This window comes from Dendrobates tinctorius, unplaced genomic scaffold, assembly GCF_039654945.1.
Source record: "Dendrobates tinctorius isolate UK_male_01 unplaced genomic scaffold, ASM3965494v1 ptg000064l, whole genome shotgun sequence".
Classification (NCBI taxonomy): Eukaryota; Metazoa; Chordata; class Amphibia; order Anura; family Dendrobatidae; genus Dendrobates; species Dendrobates tinctorius.
The window spans coordinates 50,378,903-50,401,353 of NW_027361732.1; the positions used below are offsets into that span (position 1 = coordinate 50,378,903).

General features: G+C 45.6%; 1 protein-coding gene across 13 annotated transcripts in view; it reads right to left on the bottom strand.

Annotated features, from left to right (window-relative positions):
* Window positions 1-22,451, bottom strand: part of MYCBP2 (MYC binding protein 2) — a 439,899-nt gene that overhangs the window by 243,114 nt on the left and 174,334 nt on the right. For all 13 annotated transcript variants that reach the window (XM_073580415.1, XM_073580420.1, XM_073580409.1 and 10 more), the window contains 3 exons: window positions 11,464-11,581; window positions 9,160-9,364; window positions 3,037-3,190 (listed from right to left, as the gene is read on the bottom strand). In XM_073580415.1, the coding sequence (XP_073436516.1) occupies window positions 3,037-3,190; window positions 9,160-9,364; window positions 11,464-11,581 (477 nt within the window). The remainder of the gene's footprint in view (window positions 1-3,036; window positions 3,191-9,159; window positions 9,365-11,463; window positions 11,582-22,451) is intronic.

The following is a 22,451-nucleotide window of genomic DNA, read 5'->3' on the forward strand; positions in this document are numbered from 1 at the left end:
TTTTGCAATTTGTCCTGAGTAGGCTGATACCCCATATGTGGGGGTAAAACACTGTTTGGGCGCATGGCAGAGCTTGGAAGGGAAGGAGCACCATTTGACTTATTCAAGGCAGAATTGGCTGGTATTGAGATCAGATGCCATGTTGCGTTTGGAGAGCACCTGATGTGCCCAAGCAGTGGAAACCCCCAATTCTAACTCCAACCCTAACCCCAACACTAACCCCAACACACCCCCTAGCCCTAACCCTAGCGGGAAAATGGAAATAAATACATTTTTTTAATTTTATTATTTTTCTCCTAACTAAGGGGGTGATAAGGAGGGGGTTTGATTTACTATTTATGGTGGTTTTTATATTTGGCAGCTGTCACACGCTAAAAGACGCTTTTTATTGTAAAAATAGTTTTTGCATCACCACATATTGAGAGCTATCATTTTTCCATATTTTGACCCACCGAGTCATGTGAGGTCTTATTTTTTGCGGGACGAGTTGACGCTTTTATTGGTATCATGTTCGGGCACGTGACATTTTTTGATCGCTTTTTATTCCGATTTTTGGGACGCAGAATGAACAAAAGCCAGCGTTTCATGAATTTCTTTTAGGTGGTGCGTTTACACCGTTCCGCGTGCGGTAAAACTGATAAAGCCCTTTTATTCTTCGGGTCAGTACGGTTACAGCAATACCTCGTTTGTCATTTTTTTATGTCTTGGTGCTTTTATGCAATAAAGACAATTTTATATAAAAAAATAATTATTTTTGCATCGCTTTATTCTGCGAGCTATAACTTTTTTATTTTTTCGCTGATGATGCTGTGTGGCAGCTCGTTTTTTGCGGGACAAGATGAAGTTTTCAGCGGTACCATGGATATTTATATGCGTCTTTTTAATCGCGCGTTATTGCACTTTTTGTTCGGCGGTATGATAAAACATTTTTTGCTTTGTTTTTTATTTTTTAAGGTGTTCACTAAAGGGGTTAACTAATGGGACAGTTTTATAGGGCAGGTCGTTACGGACGCGGCGATACCAAATGTGTACTTTTGTTTTGTTTTTTTATTTCCTAAAAATGAATTTATTAGGGATTTTTTTTTTTTTACTTTATTTAGCGATTTTTTTAAAATTATTATTATTTTTTTTTCACTTTATTAGGTTGTTCCAGGGGGGACATCACTGTCCTGTGACAGATCGCTGATCTGTCCCATCACAGATCACTGTGACAGATCAGCGATCTGTCACAGGCATTGAAGAAGACTTCCTCTTGCCTGCGCTTTGTAGGCACTGAGGAAGCCAGCTCCCTGCAGGCCCCTGTCGCCATCTTGGATTCGGGGACCTCCAGGGAAGGAGACCCCCGCAGCAGCGCTGCACATTGCGCTGCTGTGGGGGGCTCAGGGAAGCACGGAGGGGAGCCCCCTCCCTGCCGATGCTTTCCTTTAACCCCCGGTACACCGCAATCATGTTTGATCGCGGTGTGCAAGGGATTAACGTGTCGGGGGCGGTCCGTGACCACCCGTGACACAGCCGGGTGTCAGCTGTGATAATCAGCTGACACCCGGCCGCGATCAGCGGCGCTCACCACGTGGGCGCCGCTGATCGCTGTGACGTACTAGCCCGTCCCTGAGTATTAAGTCCCAGGGCACATGGACGGGATAGTACGTCACATGGCAGTAAGGGGTTAATCACTCTCACTCCAACGGTCCCTGCCAGTCCTACACTGCGGAGGCCAGTAACTGGCTGCAGTGGTCAGGCGACTGATCGATGGAATGTCATCTGTAAAAGACCGGCAGAAACACAAAGGGGAACAATTTTTCCATTTCATACCTTAAGCTACTGAAATGTTTTACAAAGTCCAGGAAAACCCGTTTAATGAGGACTTGCATCTCAGTTTAATATAAAATACTTATCTAGCTGTCAGACAGGAGAGCAATGAATCCATAAAGATGCTGCTTGCCTTAATAACCTGTCAAAAGCTCAACAAACCTATATTCTAGCTTCAAACTTTCCATACCCAAAATCGGAGGCTTGTGGTAACTTGTTTATTAATTTTACTGAATAAAAAGAGAGTCAGTTTGTGACTCAAAAAATTTACAGGGTTTGTCCACTACCATGACAACTTCTCAATCAGCAGGTTTACCCCCAGTAAAACAACACCTATACTCATCTCCGATTCCTGCAGTCTCACCATCTACCCTCCTGGGGGGTCGCGCCTAGTGATGAGCGAGTATACTCGTTGCTCGGGTGTCTCCCGAGTATTTTGGCGTGCTCGGAGATTCAGTTTTCGTTGTCTTATCTGCATGATTTGCGACTTGCAGACAAGCTGAATACATGTGGCAATTCCCTAACAGGCATTCCACACATGTATTCAGCCTGTCTGCAAGTAGCAAATCATGCAGATAAGACGAGGAAAACTAAATCTCCCGAGCATACTAAAATACTTGGAGGACAACCAAGCATGCTCGGGAAAACCCGAGGAACGAGTATACCCGCTTATCACTAGTTGTGTCACATTGTTATGTCACATGATGCTGGAGCCCAATCTGCACTGGCGTCACTCTTCGCCTTCGGACAAATCAGACATTAAGAGGAAGTGAGTGGCCAGGCATAGCTGACTTCTTGATGTCTGATTTGTACAAAGGCACGGACAGCGACGCCAGCGCTGGAATGGCACCAGAGGTGGGCACAAGTTTTATTTTACAAGGGGCAAGGCGTTGTCCAAGTAGCAGTAAAAGCTTATGGAGTGAGTAGGGAAGCTTAGAACAGATATTTCAGACTTTTGAGATTCAATATAAATTTTTTTCCAACATCGGCAAACTTATGTCTTTTTCTAATCTTTGTATTCGCTGCGGCAATCTATAATGCCAGCCATTAACACTGTTCTTATTACTTTGGGCATAGCCTTGTGGTGACAGCATTTGTGGTCATCAGCACCAGAGTACACTACAAAAAAGCTGCAGGTTACGTATGTTAGATGAGCTGCACAGAAAAGTCTGTGTGTAATGCAGTTTAGTACATGCATGAAACTTAACTGCTCATAGTTAAACAAACCTCCAAATCACATCATGGACAGGGTCCAAGCACACTCCAAAACCTTGAAGATCTTCTTGTTCAGAATCATTAAATGTAGCACAACTCCCATCAACTTTATTAATTAGAAGGCATTTGAATGGCGGAGGTTCAGTCATAGAAGCTGGAACGAGACCTACAGAATAAGAGGACAGAAATCGTAAAGTATGTTCGCTATACCGTATTAGGACTCATCCATTACAAGAGAAGCAACAAATCACATTTGGCTTGGTGCATTATAAAGGGGTGGGTAGTTAGGAGGCACACATACAGCAAAGTCATTTGGACACCAAATGCAATGCATTTCTCTTTATCAGGCGAAATGTCTCGTACTATATTTTGAAGGCTGTTCATATTAGGCTCGCCAGAAGTCTCAAAAAACATCCAACTCTTAAAAGGGTATCCCCAAATTATTAAACTGCTTTAGACAGCAAGAAAAAGTGTCAAGCTTGCAATTGGCTTGCTTTTTCTATCCGCTTTTATTCTCCTGCAAAGAAAGCTTTTATTGGCTTACCAGTCACCTCTCTCCATTCCATTAATTTCTATACAGCAATTAGCTGCATTCCTCCCTAACAAGCTTTCATCAATCTTGTAGAATTACAGTTAACAGGACCCAGCATCAGGGCTCTCACTTCCCTCATCTGAGTGTTTGTTCAAATGCACCGCAATCTTTATATGTAAATACAGTGATAGTGTTGACTCAGAAAAAACACAAAGCTTAATGTGTTACAGTAAAACTTGTGCTGAGCTTTACAGTTCTCCTCATACTACAGCTACAGCTCTGCTATTCACCAGAACGGTCACTCAAGGAGGAGTGCCTGCCCAACCAGGAAACAAGGAGACTGCAGACTTGGAAGCTGCTCAAAAATACTTCTTGAAAGTAGCCCTTAAGAGCAGCAATTCATATAACACATTAAAAGCTTTGTCATCTTTCAAAAAAAAACTTTTGGTCAGAGACTAAAAAAAACAGGGATTTTTGTGTGTACTCACCGTAAAATCCTCTTCTCAGAGCCAATTATTGGGGGACACAGGACCATGGGTGTTATACTGCTGCCACTAGGACACTAAGCAAATACACAAAGAAATTGACTCTTCCTCCGCAGTATACACCCTCTGCTGGCTCCATCCTGAACCAGTTCGGTGCTAAAGCAGTAGGAGTTCACAGATAGCAAACAAAAAAATGCAACATGTCAAAAGAACAAAGGACAACCACAAGCCAACAGGCTAACAGGGTGGGTGCTGTGTCCCCCAATGATTGGCTCAGAGAAAAGGATTTTACAGTGAGTACACACAAAAATCCCTGTTTCTCCTTCCCCTCTTTGGAGGACACAGGACCATGGGACGTCCTAAAGCAGTGCCTGGGTGGGAAACAGCACAACAGCTGAAATCTTTTGTATGCAACCATTATCTGGCCTACAGATGCGATACTGTTGATTGCAGAATTTGTCTGCCAAGGGCAGCATCTGAAGAGGCTTAAGAATGAATGCTGTAATGCTTAACTAACATGTTAAGACTGGACCAAGTTGCAGCCTTGCAAACTTGCTGAACCTATGCCTGGTGCCGAATGGAACAGGAAGCCCCCACTGACCGAGTGGAGTTTGCCTTGAGGCCTGCCGGGATAGGCTGACCTCTGACATGGTAAGCTTCTTGAATTGGGGAGTGGATATATCTGGCTACTGTAGCTTTAAAAGCAGGTAGGCCTTTCCTGTGCCACTCTGGAAACACAAAGCGGGAATCAGATTTGCGGAAAGGCGCTGTTCTGGAAATCCATTTCCTTATTGCTCTCACCGAATCCAAAGTGTGGAGAGCCTTTTCAGTACGATGAACCAGAGCTGGGCAGAACAAGGGCAAGACTATGCTCTTATTCAGGTGAAAAGAACAAAACGACATTAGGCAAGAAGGCCAGAGATGTCCTTAACACCACCTTGCCCTGGTAAAATACCAGAAAGGAGGTTTGCAAGACAAAGCCGCCAATTCTGAGATCTGCGTGATGGATGTTACTGCCACAAGAAAGGGAACTTTCCAAGAAAGAAGAGTGAGTGATGCATCCTGCAGGAGTTCGAAGGGGCCCTCTTGTAAGGCACCTGAGACCAGATTAAGATCCGAAGGCTCCAAAGGCTTCTTGTAGGGAGGAACACGGTGCGACACTCCCTGTATGAAGGTCTTAACTTGAGATTTGGAAGCTAGTTTTCGCTGGAACAGGACGGATAGGGCTGAAACTTGGAATTTGAGAGAAGACCGTGCCAGGCTTGAATCTAATCCTGCTTGGAGAAACTCCAAAATGGACAAAATAGAAAACACAAGTGGTGAACATCCGTGGCTTTTTTTTTTTTTTTTTTTTACACCAAGATCCAGGATTCAATGGCCAGGCCGTTAAACTCAGCACTCTCGAGTTCTGGCGGTAAATGGGCCCCTGAGGAGGTCAGGACGGTCCGGTAACCGCCAGGGACCGTCGGCGAATAGTTGCACTAATTCCGCGCACCACGCTCGGCGTGGCTAGTCTGGTGCGACGAGAATCACCGGAATACCCTCCGCCTTGATCTTTTGGATGACCCTTGGGATTAGCGAAAGCGGCCAAAAAATGTAAGGGAGGCGAAACTGATGCCACTGAAGCACCGGAGCATCTGCTCAGATGGCTAATGGGACTTGGAACAGAGCAACGAATGCCGGAACTTTGGCGTTTAGCCTGGAGACCGTGAGATCCATATCCGGAGTACCCCAGCGCTAACAAATGTGCTGAAAAGCTTCCGGATGAAGGAACCACTCTGCCGAGGCCATACCTTGACGGCTGAGAAAAACTGCCGCCCAACTCTTTACTCACAGGAAATTAACTTCCGAGATGGCGGAATGATGCGTCTTGGCCCACCACAGAATGTGTGCTACTTCGAGCACCGCTGTTCTGCTCCATCTGCCCCTCCCTGCCGATTAATGTATGCCATCGTTGTGGTGTTGTCTGACTGGATCCGAATGGGAAGGCAGAATCTCGAGGATATTAATCGGGAGACGTGATTCCTGAATGGACCAGCGTCCCTGAGCCGTATGGAGATGGAAAATTGCACCCCAATCTAGGAGACTGGCGTCGGTGGTCACTACCAGTTGGTGAACCAGAACAAATGACGTAGACCCAGTGGTGATGTTGACGTCCACCACCTGAGAGACCGCCTGATGTGGGAGGACAGGCGAAACTGTAGTCCAGGGGGGCTAGCTTTACGACAGCAATGTCTGCTGTAGAAGACGGCGATAAAGCTGGAAAACTATACTGGCTCGATCGACGCCACCATTTTTCACAGGACCTGCATGCTGAACTGCAGGGAGTGGGGGTGGGCAAGAGAAAACTTCCGGGCTCCCCGGATCAGTGTCGAGATCTTTCCTGAAGGGAGAATTAACAACTCTCGGGGAAGTGTCCATGAACATCCCCCAAAAAAAGATTTGCTGGGGCTGGAGAGGACTTGTCTAGGTTCAGCTAGCCAACTTATACGCGAGAGAGTGTCCACCGTGACACTGACCCTCTCCGCACAGGCCTGGAGGGACGATCCCTTGATGAGGAGGTCGACAAGGTAGGGCAGAATCGCCACGCCCCGCGAGTGCAGAATGGACATGGCAGCAGCCATGACCTTGGTGAACACTCTAGGTCAGCGGCAAGACCAAATGGCAAGGCCGTGAACTGAAAATGTCAGTCTCCGATAGACCGGAGAAGATTGGAATGTGAAGATATGCGCCCTTGATGTCGACAGACGAGGGGTATTCCCCTGTTTCCAACTAGGTGATAACAGAACGGAGAGAATCCATTCTGAAATGACGCACTTTGACAAATTTGTTTAACAGCTTTAGATCTAGGATGGGGTGCATGGTTCCGTCCTTTTTTTTGGGACTACGAATAGGTTTGAGTAAAACCCCTTTGAACCTTTCCATACGAGGAACCGGGACAATGACTCCATTGTTGTCGGAGAGCGTATATGGCTTGATAAAATGGAACTACAAGCGCCTCTGTCCTCGGAAGACGCGACAGGAAGAAGCGTGTTGGCGGGGGAGACATAATTTCTATTTTGTATCCGGAGGACACCAGATCTTTGACCCATTGGCCTACCCTGTCATGTGTCCTCCATATACCGGAATGAGTCATTAAGCAGAAAACTTGGGTCCGGACCGGGAGGGCCTGTTTCCCCAGGAATGAGCTGAATGAAGTTTGTGAATCCCTATCCCTGCACGGGTGATGGGCCAAGCTAGAGGAAGCAGTTACGTATGACCAGCTGGAGGTACTGTGAAAAGGCCGGAAGCGAACCTGGTGTAGGTTCCAAAAAGGCCGACTGGGCCATTGCTAATGGAGGAATTTACTTGTTCCTCAAGTAGGATCTGAGATAATTTGGTCAGGTTTATCCCCAAACAAGCTCTGATAAGGCAGGGAGGTCAGAAATTTCTTGGAAGCGGAGTCTGCTCGCCACTCCCGGAGGAAGCCATAGAGCTCTCCTGATGGTAACGTCGTTTGCGGTTGCAGGTGCGGCACAGTTAGCTGCATATAGGGAAGCATGCACAACATAATCCCTGGCCAGGTCAATCTGGTAATGCGAGACTGACCGCCTCAGGAGGTAGGTTAATGTCTTGAACGATCTTAGCTAGAGCCACTACACGGGCTACGGCAGCCTCAAAGACAGACCAAGCAAGATTGTTTATCTGGCGGTCAGTGGGGTTTCTGATGGACGAGCCGACAGGCAGAGGAGAGATTTGGAAGCAAGCAGTGGTATGGATGGATCCACTGCGCGGGACTCAGTCCACTCCTTTCTTATTGTAGGAATCACCACGCCCTGCAAAAGGGTACCTGGCTTCCAGCGGTTTTTGCCCTGTGAATCGCTTTTCCGGGCAACTTCTATGCCTCTGAATAATGTCTGTAAACTCAGGTTGGTTGGCAAAAACCTTGTGAGGACGTTTGGTCCTTTCGAAAGACATGGTGTGATCCGGACTAGTATCGGGTGCTTAGTCTACTTTCAGGACTTTATTAACCACATCAATGAGAGAATCTAGAAACTCCTGGCTCTCTAGCGAGTCCGGGTCTACGGCCACATCAGACTCGTATTCTGAGTCGTGTTCGCTGCAACCCCCTGGTGAGAGGAAGCGCGACTCTGAGAACGCCAAGGCACGAGAGTGTCTGGGGGACGAATTGTGGGGACGTTTTCTATAAGATTGCCTATCTTCTGCCGCAGTCTGGCCCCTGTCTGAGGAAGACTCACATGAGGCAGAAGGATCTATAGCCTTGGCCAGAAAGGCCATGTACTGTGCCAGAGACGTAGCCCACTAGGGCGGACTAGGCCCACTAGGGTCGGCAGGGGTTTCAGGCTGCACCAAATGCCTTACGGTCGTGGTATTGTGGGCATTACATGCGGTACATTTTTTCTTTGAGATATAGGGGGGTGCCGCGCTATGGGAGAGCTTTGTGTGAGACATACACCACTGTGTTTTACATATTGCACATATGTTGATGCTTCTTAGAGGCTGCTGCAGGGAAGTGGTTAAGTGCTGTGTACCAGCTTTCCAGGTCCTGAGTCAGTGCGCCAGAGAAGTAGTCTGCACTGTGGATGTGAAATCCTGTAGTCACACTGCGCATGTGAAGTATGATTGCCTACCCCAGTCTGTATGACAAAGGTCCGGATGTGTGGAGGGTCCGAGAACAAGATGGTGCTTCTCGTGAGTCGAACAGACACACACTGGGGCAGCGGTAAAGACATAGCACTTGAACCTGGGGAGGGCCAGTTAAGATAAGGGTTTTTTATTTTTTACAAGCGACTTTAGACATGGTTAAAACTTTCATGAATGGTGACAATCCATTTAAAAATATTTTTGAATACAGTTGCCCATCATTTTATTAACCAACCTACAATTTAGTACTTTGTACAACTCCGTATTTAATAAGATGCATATAGAATGAAGTTTAAAACTAAAGTGCCAGATGTCCTCAAGACTGTAGATATTTACATAGCAGTTGACTGATACAGCAAAGCACTACGTATCACAACAGAAAAGTAAACTGCTAATTTTTATGCATATAGTGTAATTATATACACACAATCTTGCTCCATTAAAACAGAACACCACATCAATCTTCTAGATTACCTATTATATGTCGACTTGCAAAGATTTCTGATGTGGCCAAAACATGTGAGTTTATAAGTGCTTCATCTATCCGCAGGAAGGTCTGGTCTCCACTTGCACCAACCCATGTTGCTTTTCTGCCATACTTGGCGCCGATGTTGGGCATAGATGCAGGCTTTGCATTCCAGTAAGGCATGTCTATGATTGGCCTTCCGAGCTGTCCTTTCTGAGAGTAATCAGAGACATTCCAGTATTAATAATCACATAAATTAGTTTGTAAATACAAAATGTTTAATTACCACTTATCCTTAGGAGGGTATTTCCACCTTAGACATGTATGGAGTATCCTGTACATACAGTGCCTTTAAAAAGAATTCCTACCCCGTGAACTTTTCCACATTTTCACGTTACACCCACAAACCTAAATGTATCTTTATAGTGATTTTCTTTGATATACCAACAAAGTAGCAAAAATTGGTGAAGAGTAAAGGTTTTCTAAAGGTTTTAAAAATATAAACCTGAAAATTTTGAAATGCAGTTATATTCAGCCCCCTGAGAGAATACTCTCGCTGCAATTACTGCTGCAAGTCTTTTGGGGATGTCTCTGCTGACAAAAAGCATGTCCATAGCATGATGCTGCCACCATCACGTTTGACAGTGGGGATGGTGTTTTCAGGGTGACGTGCAGTGCTAGTTTTTCGCCACACATGGCATTTTGCATTTAGCCTAAAAAGTTCTATTTTGGTCTCACCTGAAAAGAGCAGCTTCGTCCACATGCTAGCTGTGTCCCTTACATGTCTTTTTTGCAAACTGCAAATGGGACTTCTTATGGCTAGCTTTCAAAAATAGTTTGCCACTCTTTCATAAAAGCCAGATTTGTGGGCTATACAACAAGTTTTTATTACTATTTTAGTGGTGAAAAAAAAAAAAATCAGAAGTTTGCAGAAAAATAATTTTAGCATTGTTGAATTTTTCTTTATTCATAGTGTTTACCTATCAGGTTAATTGTATTTATGTTCTGATAGATCGGAAGTTTCTGAATGTAGCTATACCATGGGAATTTTTTTTTTTTTTTAAATATCTTTATTTTCAATTGGGGAAAAGGGGAGGCGATTTGAACGTGCTTTTTATTTTTTAAAACCAGGGTTGTGGAGTTGAAGTCGTAGAGTCGGTGTCCATTTAGTCTGACTCCACAGCCCTGTTTAAAACTTTATACTTCACAAACACTACTTTGTGTAAGTATATCATATAAAATCTCAATGAAATAAATTAAAGTTTGTGGCTGTAACGTGGAAAAATGTGGAAAAGTTCACAGGGTATGAATACTCTTTGAAGGCATTCAATGTCAGAAATATTTAACAGATAGAGGTCCCTAATGCAGGACTCAAATCCATCACCAGATAGAGGTTACTCATCCTGCACCTGGGATGGGAGCTGCATCCAGGGGTGGCCAGGAATGTCCATAGCTCTCGGTATTCATTCAAATGGGAGTCTCAGACACATGACTATGGCAACACCCTTCTATCAGTCATTTAGGGGTTATCTTGTGATTACATCAAAGGCTAGTTAAATAACACAAAGCTGATGTCAAATTTCACATGTAAGGCTAGTTTCACACTAGCGTTTTTGAGCGCAGCGACGGCCTGCGCACGGCCGCCGCTAAGCCCCGCCTCCGCCGGTAGCTCCGCCTACCGGCGCATGACGCTGCATGCGCCCTGCGTCCCCTATCTTTATCACTGGGAGCGCAGGCCGTGCGCAGTATGCGTTTGGCGGCGCATGCGTCCTTTTGACGGTGCACCGACCTGCGCCAAACGCAACCTGCTGCAGTTTGGTTGTGCCGGCGCACCGTCAAAAAGGCGCATGTGCCGCCAAACGCATACTGGGCACGGGCTGCGCCCCCAGTGATAAAGATAGGGGACGCAGGGCGCATGCAGCGTCATGCGCCGGTAGGCGGAGGCGTGGCAGGGGGCGGGGCTTAGCGGCGGCTGTGCGCAGGCCGTCGCTGCGCTCAAAAACGCTAGTGTGAAACTAGCCTAAACAGGTATGGAGAGTTCATCCAACGTCTTCAGAGTTTCCATTCGACAAGCACCGTAGCTCTCATGTGACATGGACTGTGCTCCATAGAAGACTGATTTTAACCACTTTCAGGATGTAAAATAAAAATTATATTGTGGTATCTTGTTAGCCATAACTCCTAAAATAACAATTATGGGCATAAAAGTATTTCACTTTCATGAGAGTAAAATACTCCCATTATCTGGAAGAAGTGGACATTACAACAGCACTGCAACAGAGAATTTATATATATTTGCTTTAGGAACTTACTGAAAAACTTCCAAATGTGAAGACCTGGCCATCCATTAGTAGGACTGCAGAGTGATTACTCCCAGCTGCGACTTGGGTGCTGGGTCCTGGCAGCGCCTGCACCAATGTTGGACATCCCCTACAAGGGTAAAGGACATTTCAAAGACTGTAAGATCACTACAAGAATATTTTTACAAGGACTACGCCATAAAATGGCAAATACACTGCTTAGCAATAACATACCTAATATACAGTACATAATGGGAACAAGCTACAAGGGAGATCATGTTCATACATGACAGGTCATGTTATAATATATCCACCAATGCAGGAGGAATAGACAGTCTCCACTTACATAGAGAAATCCTAAACCTCACACACTAGAGCCTCTATGCTGTGTGATTTCAGGAAAACAATCCATCAGTCAAGCAGGTGGCTTTGGAACTGGGCATGGAATAGAGCTGGAGTGACAGAGGCTTCAGGTCTACCACAGTTCAGCCTCATTTGCATAGCAATTAAAACGGTGATTTCTCAGTGATGAAGGAACGGACCTGGCCACGTAAAGGTATTGCTGGACTTGTCAATGAAAGAGCTACATATACATTGTTTGGGAGTGAAATCCTGCTGATAGGCTGGCTTTTCATACATGTTGGAATACCAAAAATATAAAAGAGGTTTATGACTTGTGTTTTTAGTTTCCCATTACTCCCCAAATCCATTACTTTTATAATGGTAAAGCCCCTTTATTCTTTATGTATCTATTCTATTATTTCTAAACACTGTTTTTCGGTGATTACTTTGTATCTCCGTTCATACTGCACTCACACACAAATGATACACCATTTGAAAGGTAAACTTGCCCCCTTCAGCAAGAAAATAGCCAAACAAACCACACATCCACAATTTGATCACAACATACAGTTTAAACATTAATTTTCATAAACTTGCAGTAAGGAAAAATTACCTGGAGGTGGCACCACAGTACCACAAAGCACACTACCAACACATTTGTAAACATGCACTGCTTTACTTCACCCCACACACATACACATGATACACCATTTGAAAGGTAAACTTGCTCACTTCAGCAAGAAAACAGCCAGACAAAACAGACAGTCACAATTTTATCACTAAATTCTGTTTAAACATTCATTTACATAAACCTGCAGAAAGACACAATGACCTGCAGGCGGCACTTCAACCAGAAAACATTTTTTGGCCTCTACTTATCAAAACAATCTATTGTTTAGCAATCTTCATATATAAATACCTGTTTGTGTTCATCAGCTCATGAAATACATTTACATTTGACCAGCTTGCTTTTTCTGAAGTTGCCTGAGCCCCTGCCGACCAATGTGTGAAAATTTTGCACAGGCCAAGCTAGTATGATTTAAAAAAGAAATCTGCCCTCCCTCACTACAGAGCCCTGTATCTTATAGAGGAAGGGTGACCCAGCTGCAACCATGCCACATGATTCAGCTGCAGGATTTAATAAACATTTAGTGGAAAAAAATCACTTATTCTTTATGATCAAAGAGGAAAGGAAAAAGAAAAAAAAAATCAACTACTGCCACTAATATATTCCTATTTTATTTACCTTGGTATTTTTACATTTTTTTCTCTGATTTCTTCCAAGAAGATTATATGTATGAAAACATAAAACACACACACATACAGAAGAAATATTTTAGCTGCAATTACAACAGACTTGGTTTGAATTCTATCGCAACCAAGTCACGTGCAACTTGCTACCCGTGAGAGAATTATAGTAAAGGTTTTCACATGTGTCAGATTTTCTGGGTTTTAATAAGTTCAATCCAGTACAATGGGAAATCATTAGATGCAAAACTGAAAAAGTGTCACCACAATTTCACTGTCACGCGACAGACGTCGCCATGTAGCCCCCATCTTTACTGGCAATATTGGTTTAAAAAAATCAAGTTTTTTTACATGTTGGTGTCAGCTTCAGCATGCTATTACATTTAACCCCTTAGTGACTGAGCCAATTTGATGTTAATGACCATGCCAATTTTTTTAAATCTGACCATTACTACTTTATGTGGTAAAAACTCTAGAACACTTCAACGGATCCCAAGGATACTGCGATTGTTTTCTCGTAACATATTGTACTTAATGATAGCGGTAAAATTTGCTTGGCTTGACTTGTATCTGTGAAAATATTGGAAGCTTGGTGAAAATTTCACAACTTTCAAACTTGGAATTCTTATGCCCTTAAACCAGAGAGATACGGTACTTCTTTATGGATTTAGCATTCCTGTGAATCACTAACCTAATATTTAGTTGTAGACCCAGTTTTTTTTTTAAGAACAGCTTCACATCTACAGGGGTTGGACAAAATAATGGAAACACCTAACGTTTTGGCATCATAATCTTTGAACATGTTATAAACATGCAAACCGTGACATATAATAATGTTTTGTAGTTGATTATTTGCGATATGTGTATGTAAATTAACTGTTTGTTTTGCAGAATTGTAAGAAAATTGATGAGAACCTGATACCAATGGCAGACCTCTCGACTTTTCAAAGAGGCCAAATTGTTGGTGCTCGTATGGCAGGCGCTAGTGTAACAAAGTGCCCGAATGCTTGGCGTGTCAAGAGGTACTGTCTCCAAAGTAATGACTGTTTGAAAGAGAAGGAAAAACGTCCACAGAAAAGCACAGGTCAGACCGAGACAGACCGTCGGACTCTAAAGCGAATTGTGAGAGAGGATCACAAGACCACGGCTCCGAAAATCACTGCTGAGCTCAATGAACACCTACAGAACCTAGTTTCCACGAAAAATGTTCGTTGGGAGCTGCACAAATCTGGATTCCACGGAAGAGCTGCAATTAGAAAACCGCTGCTCTCAATGACAAATGTTTCCAAGCGTTTAGAGTGGTGTAGAAACCACCAGAATTGGTCCCTCGAGCAGTGGAAACATGTGATATTCTCAGACGAATCATTGTTTACCCTATTTCCGACCTCCGGCTGAGTGTACGTTTGGAGACAGCCGAAAGAAGCATTCCATCCAGACTGCCTTCTCCCAACCGTAAAACATGGTGGAGGTTCTGTGATGATCTGGGGTGCTATTTCGTGGAGATCTGCCGTGCCAATGATATCCCTTCATGGAAGGATTAACAGCCGAGATTATTTAGGCATTTTGGTCGACCAAGTGCATCCTATGGTTCAAGCACTGTTCCCGGAGTGGAACGCCATCTTTCAGGATGATAATGCACCAATTCATACAGCTAGAATCGTTAAAGCATGGCACGAGGAACATTCTAATGAAGTTGAGAATCTCATCTGGCCCTCACAATCCCCAGACCTCAACATTATTGAGCATTTATGGTAGATTTTAGAGATTCAAGTTCGACGTCGATTTCCGTGGCCATCGTCGCACCTTGTATGAATCCATACCTCGGAAAACTGAGGCTGTAATCGCCGCAAAAGGTGGACCTACAACATATTAAACTAACTTTTGTTGATGTTTCCAGGTGTTTTGTCCAACCCCTGTATGTTGCATAGAGTCGATCAACTTCTGGCACCTGTCGCCTGTTATTCCAGATCAGGACCCTTGGACTACATCCCATAATATTTTGGCATTTGTTGGCTTTGCCTCAGAAATTGCACCTTTAATGTCACCTCACAAGTGTTCTATCAGATTAAGGTCCGGGGATTGGACAGGCCACTCCATAACCACAATTTTGTTGGACAGTAACCAAGATTTTGCTCGCTTACTAGTGTGCATGTTCGTTGTCTTGTTGAAACACCCATTTCAAGGGCATATCTTCTTCAGGGTAAGGAAACATGGCCTCTTCAAGTATTTTAATATATACAAACTGGTCCATGATCAAGATAAAAAAAAACAAAAAAAAAAACGCATTGATACTATCACTTGTCTGCCACTGTACCGAAGATTTTATCCTCCATGTATGAAGCTTGGAGAATAAACATGCCATTTCACTATATTGGTCGAGCTGTACGCTTTTTTCTTATAGCCTACATAAACACCTCATAAAATGAACATAATTCACAGGTACACTACCGTTCAAAAGTTTAGGGTCACTTAGAAATTTCCTTATTTTTGAAAGCACAGTTTTTTCCAATGAAGCTAACATTAAATGATTCAGAAATACACTCTATACATTGTTAATTAGGTAAATGACTATTCTAGCTGCAAACATCTAGTTTGTAATGCAATATCTTCATAGGTGTATAGAGGCCCATTTACAACAACCATCACTCCAGTGTTCTTATGGTACTTTGTGTTTGCCAACTGTGTAAGAAGGCTAATGGATGGCTAGCATACCCTTGAAAACCCTCGCGCAAGTATGATAGCACAGCTGAAAACAGTTTGGCTGATTAGAGAAGCTATAAACCTGCAAACACTCTTACTGTTTCTCTTATTCATTCTCGTCTTAACTATTGTAACTCTCTTCTAATCGGTCTCTCTCTTACCAAACTCTCCCCCCTCCAATCTGTCTTGAATGCTGCAGCCAGGATCATATTCCTCGCCAATCGTTACACCGATGCCTCTGCCTTGTGCCAGTCATTACACTGGCTACCCATCCACTCCAGAATTCAGTATAAACTTATTACCCTCACCCACAAAGCCCTCCATGGCTCAGCACCACCCTACATCTCCTCCCTTGTTTCAGTATACCACACTACCCACGCCCTTCGCTCTGCTGATGACCTGAGGTTAGCATCCTCAATAATCAGAACCTCCCATTCCTGTCTCCAAGACTTTACACGTGCTGTGCCAATTCTTTGGAATGCACTTGCCAGGTCAATACGATTAGTCCCCAATCTAAACAATTTTAAGCGTGCCCTGAAAACGCATTTATTCAGACTGGTCTACCGCCTCAACACATTAACCTAATCTATCCCTGTGTAGCACAGCCAAAAGTTTTACCATAACCAGGTTCCCCGCATCATGTTCCCACATGCTTTATGCATCCATTAGCCCTCTGTGTCTGTACTGACACTTAACATTATGGCTGGTCCATACAATCAGGGCAACTGTTACCACCCACCTTTCCTGTCTACCTCTTTCCTCAGACTGTAAGCTTGCGAGCAGGGCCCTCATTCCTCTTGGTATTTGTTATAATCTATGTGATTATTGTTATGCTGTAATGTCTATTGTCTGTACAAATCCACTCTGAAATGTAAAGTGCTGCGGAATATGTCGGCGCTATAGAAATAAAATTTATTATTATTATGAAGAGACAGGAGCAGCGGGAGAGTTGCCAGAAGTAAATATTTGGTGCCATTATACTGTATGGAGCACTACGTGGTGCCATTATACTGCATGAAGAACTAGCGTCATGCCATTACACTGCATGGACGGTTGTGTGGGGATTACAGTTGGGAGGATTATACGGTGATGGGAGTCAAAATACCATGCGTGTTTGGGGCACTTTTGTTTGCATCATACATTAATATCCGTTTTATTCAAGGTTGTCTATAATTTATTAGTACATATTTCAATTAGGCCATTGGGCCATATGCTTTTTAATGTTCTGATATTATTCCATTATTTTATTTTAAGATCTATTCATTTTAAAATGTACTGTTTGTGGATCAACCCCTTTAAGTTCGTCTCCGTATCAAAAAGTTCATGGCTATATTTGAGAAGGAAAAACTTCAATTGTAGACTTTTAAAAATAAATAAATATGTTACAAGTTTGGCATTGCCGTAATTGTACTGGCAAGTAGAATCATTGCCAGGTTATGGTTTACCACACAATATATGCTATAAAAGCAATTTCACAAAAAATGGCAGAATTGCAAATTTTGCTTTTTTTCCCCCTAGCAATTTCACGCCACTTAAAATGTTACAGTTTTCCAGTATGAGGTAAAATTAATGGTATCATGCAAATCCACAACATGTTCAACAAAACACAAGTCTTAATTCATCTATGTGAACAGAAAAATAAAATTGTTACAGCTCTTGGAAAAAAGAGTTTGTCTGTGCTGGGAAGCGGGCCTGTTTCACACTTCAGTCTTTTTGCATCAGTCACAATCAGTCAAAGTGTGAAAAAAACGGATCCAGTGAAGATGGCAAAAAACTGATGCATCGGATCCGGTTTTTCGACGGATCTGTTGAAGCTGCAGCTTTTGGAATTTAAAATAATTTGCTGGATCCGTTTTTTTCACACTTTGATTGTGACTGATGCAAAAAAGGAGATTTTTGTGTACTCACCGTAAAATCTCTTTCTCTTAGCCTCTAATTGGAGGACACAGTACCATGGGTGTTATGCTGCTGTCCACTAGGAGGCGACACTATGCATAATCTGAAAAAGATTAACTTTGGCTCCTCCTCTGCAGTATACACCCCTGGACGGCGTCAGCCTTCTCCAGTTTTGTGCCAAAGCATTAGGAGGAACGTAACCAAATAACAACCATGCCTGTAAGAAGGCTACTATGTACGAGCTCAAAGAACAATATGAGAAATCAACCGTAAACAACGGCCCATAAGGGAAACAGGGTGGGAGCTGTGTCCCCCAATTAGAGGCTAAGAGAAAGAGATTTTACGGTGAGTACACAAAAATCTCCTTTACTCTGTCGCCTCATTGAGGGACACAGAACCATGGGACGTCCCAAAGCAGTCCCTGGGTGGGAAGCAATGGACGAATATTGTGCTAGCAGGATCCTAAGTTAGGGGCACTGCCGCCTGCAGAACCAGTCTACCCAGGCTCGCATCCGCTGAGGACTGGGTATGAACACTGTAGTGTTTCATAAACGTGTGTAGGCTAGTCCAAGTGGCCGCCTTACACACTTGTTGTGCCGAAGCCTGATGCCGAACGGCCCAGGGGGCCCCTACTGCCCGTGTAGAGTGTGCCGTGATACCGGCCGGAAGAGGGGAACTGTTAAGTCGGTAGGCCTCATGTATGGTGGACTTGATCCACCTGGCAAGGGTAGCCTTGGAAGCCGGCAGCCCCTTGCGACTACCTTCCGGAAGAATGAAAAGGGAATCAGATTTCCGGAAAGGTGCAGTCCTGGACACGTAAATCCGCAATGCTCTGACGAGGTCAAGCGTATGCAGAGCCTTCTCCACTCTATGAACTGGAACCGGGCAAAGGGATGGCAGTGAAATCTCCTCATTGAGGTGAAAGTTGGACACAACCTTCGGAAGGAAGGACGGTACCGTGAGGAGAACCACCTTGTCCTGGTGAAAGGCTAGGAAAGGCCGTCTGCAGGAAAGTGCTGACAATTCTGACACTCTGCGTAACGAGGTGATCGCCACTAGAAAAAACACTTTATGAGACAGAATGGATTGTGGAACTTCTCTAAGAGGTTCGAAGGGTGGAACTTGCAATGCTGTCAGGACCAGATTGAGGTCCCACGTATCCAGCGGACGTTTGTAGGGAGGAACCAATCGGGAAACTCCCTGGATGAAAGTCCTGACTTGCGGTTTAATAGCAATGCGCTTCTGAAAAAGGACTGAAAGCGCCGACACCTGACTCTTAAGCGAACTTAAGTATAGCTTGGCGTCTAGGCCCGATTGAAGAAAACCTAGTACCTTCGGGAGGGAATAAGGGAGTGGGACTTGTCCATGAGATTCGCACCAAGAAAAGAAAGCTCTCCAGGTACGATAATAGAGCTTGGCGGAGGCAGGCTTCCTTGCCCTGATCATAGTTGCAATGACTGCCGGTGAAAAACCTGCCTGGGTTAGAATCCAGGTTTCAAGGGCCATGCCGTCAAATTGAGAGCCCCTGAATTCTGGTGGAAGAACGGACCTTGAGACAGAAGGTCGTGACGGTCGGGTAGACGCCAGGGGGCATCTGCTGTAAGTTGGACGATGTCGGCGTACCATGTACGTCTGGGCCAGTCTGGCGCGATGAGGATGGTCGGAACTCACTCTTGCTTGATCTTCCTCACGACCCTGGAGATTAGGGGGAGGGGTGGAAAAATGTACAGGAGTCGGAACTGGGACCAGTCCTGGACAATGGCATCCGCGGGTCGTGTGTCCTGGCCATGAAATTGGGGACCTTGGTATTGAGATGGGATGCCATTAGGTCCACCTCCGGGGTTCCCCAGCGTTGACAGATCTGGTAAAAAAATCTTAGGATGGAGAGACCACTCCCCCGTGTCCATGCCTTGCCTGCTGAGGAAGTCTGCTTCCCAGTTTTCTACACCCGGAATGTGGACCGCAGAAAGTACCGACCTCGTGTCTTCCGCCCAGCGGAGGATATGAGCCACTTCTCTCATCGCTTGGGCGCTGCGGGTCCCGCCTTGGTGGTTCACGTATGCCACAGCCGTGGCATTGTCCGACTGTATCCGTATGTGCGAGGCTGCAAGCAAGTGATGAAAGGCTCTCAGTGCCAAGAGGATGGCCCTGATTTCCAGAACATTGATGGGCAATGTCACTTCCCTCGGTGACCACTTGCCCTGTGCCCTGTGATGTAGGTGCACCGCGCCCCAGCCTGTCAGGCTTGCATCGGTAGTCAGGATCTTCCATTGTCCTGAGAGGAAGGGCTTCCCTCATGTAAGCGAGGTTGGTTTGAGCCACCAATGCAGGGACCTCCTGGTTGATGACATCAACCTGAACTCCCTGTCGAGGGAGAAGGGGTTCCTGTCCCAAGATCTGAGTATGGCTAGTTGAAGGACCCTGAGGTGAAACTGGGCAAATGGCACTGCCTCTATGGCTGCTGCCATCCGGCCGAGGACTCTCATGGCAAACCGGAGAGATCGAGGAGGACTGCGAAGGAGTGTGCGAACTCCCAGACGGATGGCCAGTGTCTTGTCCTTGGGAAGGAGCACCAGGCCCCTGGAGGTGTCGAATACCATTCCCAGGAATGTTAGAGTCCGAGTTGGGATAGTCGACGGTTTCTGTAGGTTGACTAGCCATCCCAGGCGACTCAGTGTGTCTAGTGTGATTGAAACACTGACCTCGCAGTCTTTGAAAGTGGGAGACTTGATGAGGAGGTCGTCCGGGTACAGGACGACTAGAATGCCTCTTGAGTGCAGAACGTCCATGGTGGCCGCCATGACTTTGGTGAACGTTCTTGGAGCCGTGGCGAGTCTGAACGGAAGGGCGACAAACTGGTAGTGGTTTTGGTTGACCGCGAACCTGAGAAACCTTTGGTGGGCGGGAGCAATTGGTATGTGCAGATACACATCCTGTATGTCTATGGAGGCGAGGTATTCTCCCTGCTCCATGGATTCAATGATGGACCGGAGGGACTCCATGCGGAAATGACGGACCCGTACGTAATTGTTGAGCTGTTTTAGGTCCAGTATGGGTCGGACGCCGCCTCCTTTCTTGGGTACTACGAACAAATTTGAGTAGAACCCTCGGAATCTCTCGTTCGCGGGAACCGGCACCACAACTCCTGATTGAAGGAGAGAGGAAACCGCTTGGTGGAAAGCACGAGCCTTGTCTGGTGGTGTTGGAGGAATAGAAAGGAAGAACCGGTTCGGTGGAACGGAAGTGAACTCTATCTTGTATCCGGAAGACACTATTTCCCTGACCCACCTGTCTTCTGTAATAGGCAGCCAGACTTGCTGGAAGAGTAAAAGTCGGCCGCCTACTGGTGGGGTGTCTTCCGGAGTTCGCGAGTCATGATGAAGCGAAGTTCTGAGGTTTTCCTCCCTTGGGTTTCGCTTGGCCTGCTTTCGACTGCCAAGACCTGTCCGGTCGCTGCTGCGTCCGTGGGTTGCCCCTGCGTGGAGAGCGGTTACGGTTTTGCGCTGGGCGCGAAACGGACCAGCCCGAGGAATTCCGAAACGATCGGAATCACGTCTGGTTTCTTAGTTTATACGTGCGTTTCGGTTTTAGTTGAGGGAGAGAGGTTCTCTTACCCCCAGTGGCATTGGCTATCATGGTGTCCAACTTTTCGCCGAAAAGTCTTCCAGTAAAATACGGAAGTCGCGTGAGGGACTTCTTTGAGGCCGCATCCGCTTTCCATTCTCGCAGCCAGAGGATGCGTCGGATCGTGATGGCGTTTGATGCTATTCCCGCTACACCTCTTGCGGAATCCAGGGCTGCATGAATCATGTAGTCTGCTACCACTGCTATCTGGACCGCTTGGTCCGAGAGCTCAGGATTTGAAGCTTGAAGACCCTCCTGTAGTTTTTTGGCCCAAGCCAGGATGGCCTTGGCCGCCCAAACTGAAGCAAACGCAGGGCCCAGAGAGGCGCCTGCCGCTTCGAAAATAGAACGAGCCATGCGTTCTACTTGTTGGTCTGCTGCGTCCCTGAGGGTTGAGCTATCTGGCAGAGAGAGTAAAGTCTGCGCTGCTAGCCTAGAAACCGGAGGGTCCACTTCAGGTGGATCTGTCCATTGTTTGGTGTCTTTCTGTGGGAAGGGGTACTTCGCTTCCAAATATTTGCGATTAGCAAATTTTTTCTCAGGCTGCGCAAACTGTTTGGTAAGTATTTTCTCAAACTCATGGTGATTAGGGAAGACCTTAGGTGGTTTCTGAACACTTTCGAAGCAAATCCTATGTTCTGGGACTTCCGGGGCAGACTCTCGAATTTTTAGCACCCGATGAATGGCAGAGATTATGTCCTCAACTAGCGCTGTATTGCTAGGGGGAGAAGGTACCACGGACCTCTCCGTTTCGTTATCTGAGTCAGAGTCACAGATGCCCTCCGAATCCTGTGCCTCGCTAAGGTGATCCCTGGAGGGCGACCTGGGGCGGGGGTCTTCTGTGGTGGGGGATCTCTGTGGTAAATTGCACTGTCTGTCTGTGGCAGGGGACTGCCTAGGAGACCTGGAATGATGCTGTCTCTCCCTGAAGGGGGACGACCTTGTGCTATAGGGCGACTCAGGTGATCGAGACCTGTGGGTCCGCTTACGCCTGTGAGAGTCGGAAGCAGCATGTTCCTGAGACAAGCTGTCCGTTTGCTGTGTAACGTCCATAGCCGGAGCCCGACTCTGCAGAGCTTGCAGCAATGTGGCAGTTAGGTTGTTTATGGACTGTGTCATAGACTGAGACATCTGAGTTGCCCATTCCGGCGTGGCCTGTGACACTGAAGCGTCAGTAGGGACTCCCTGGG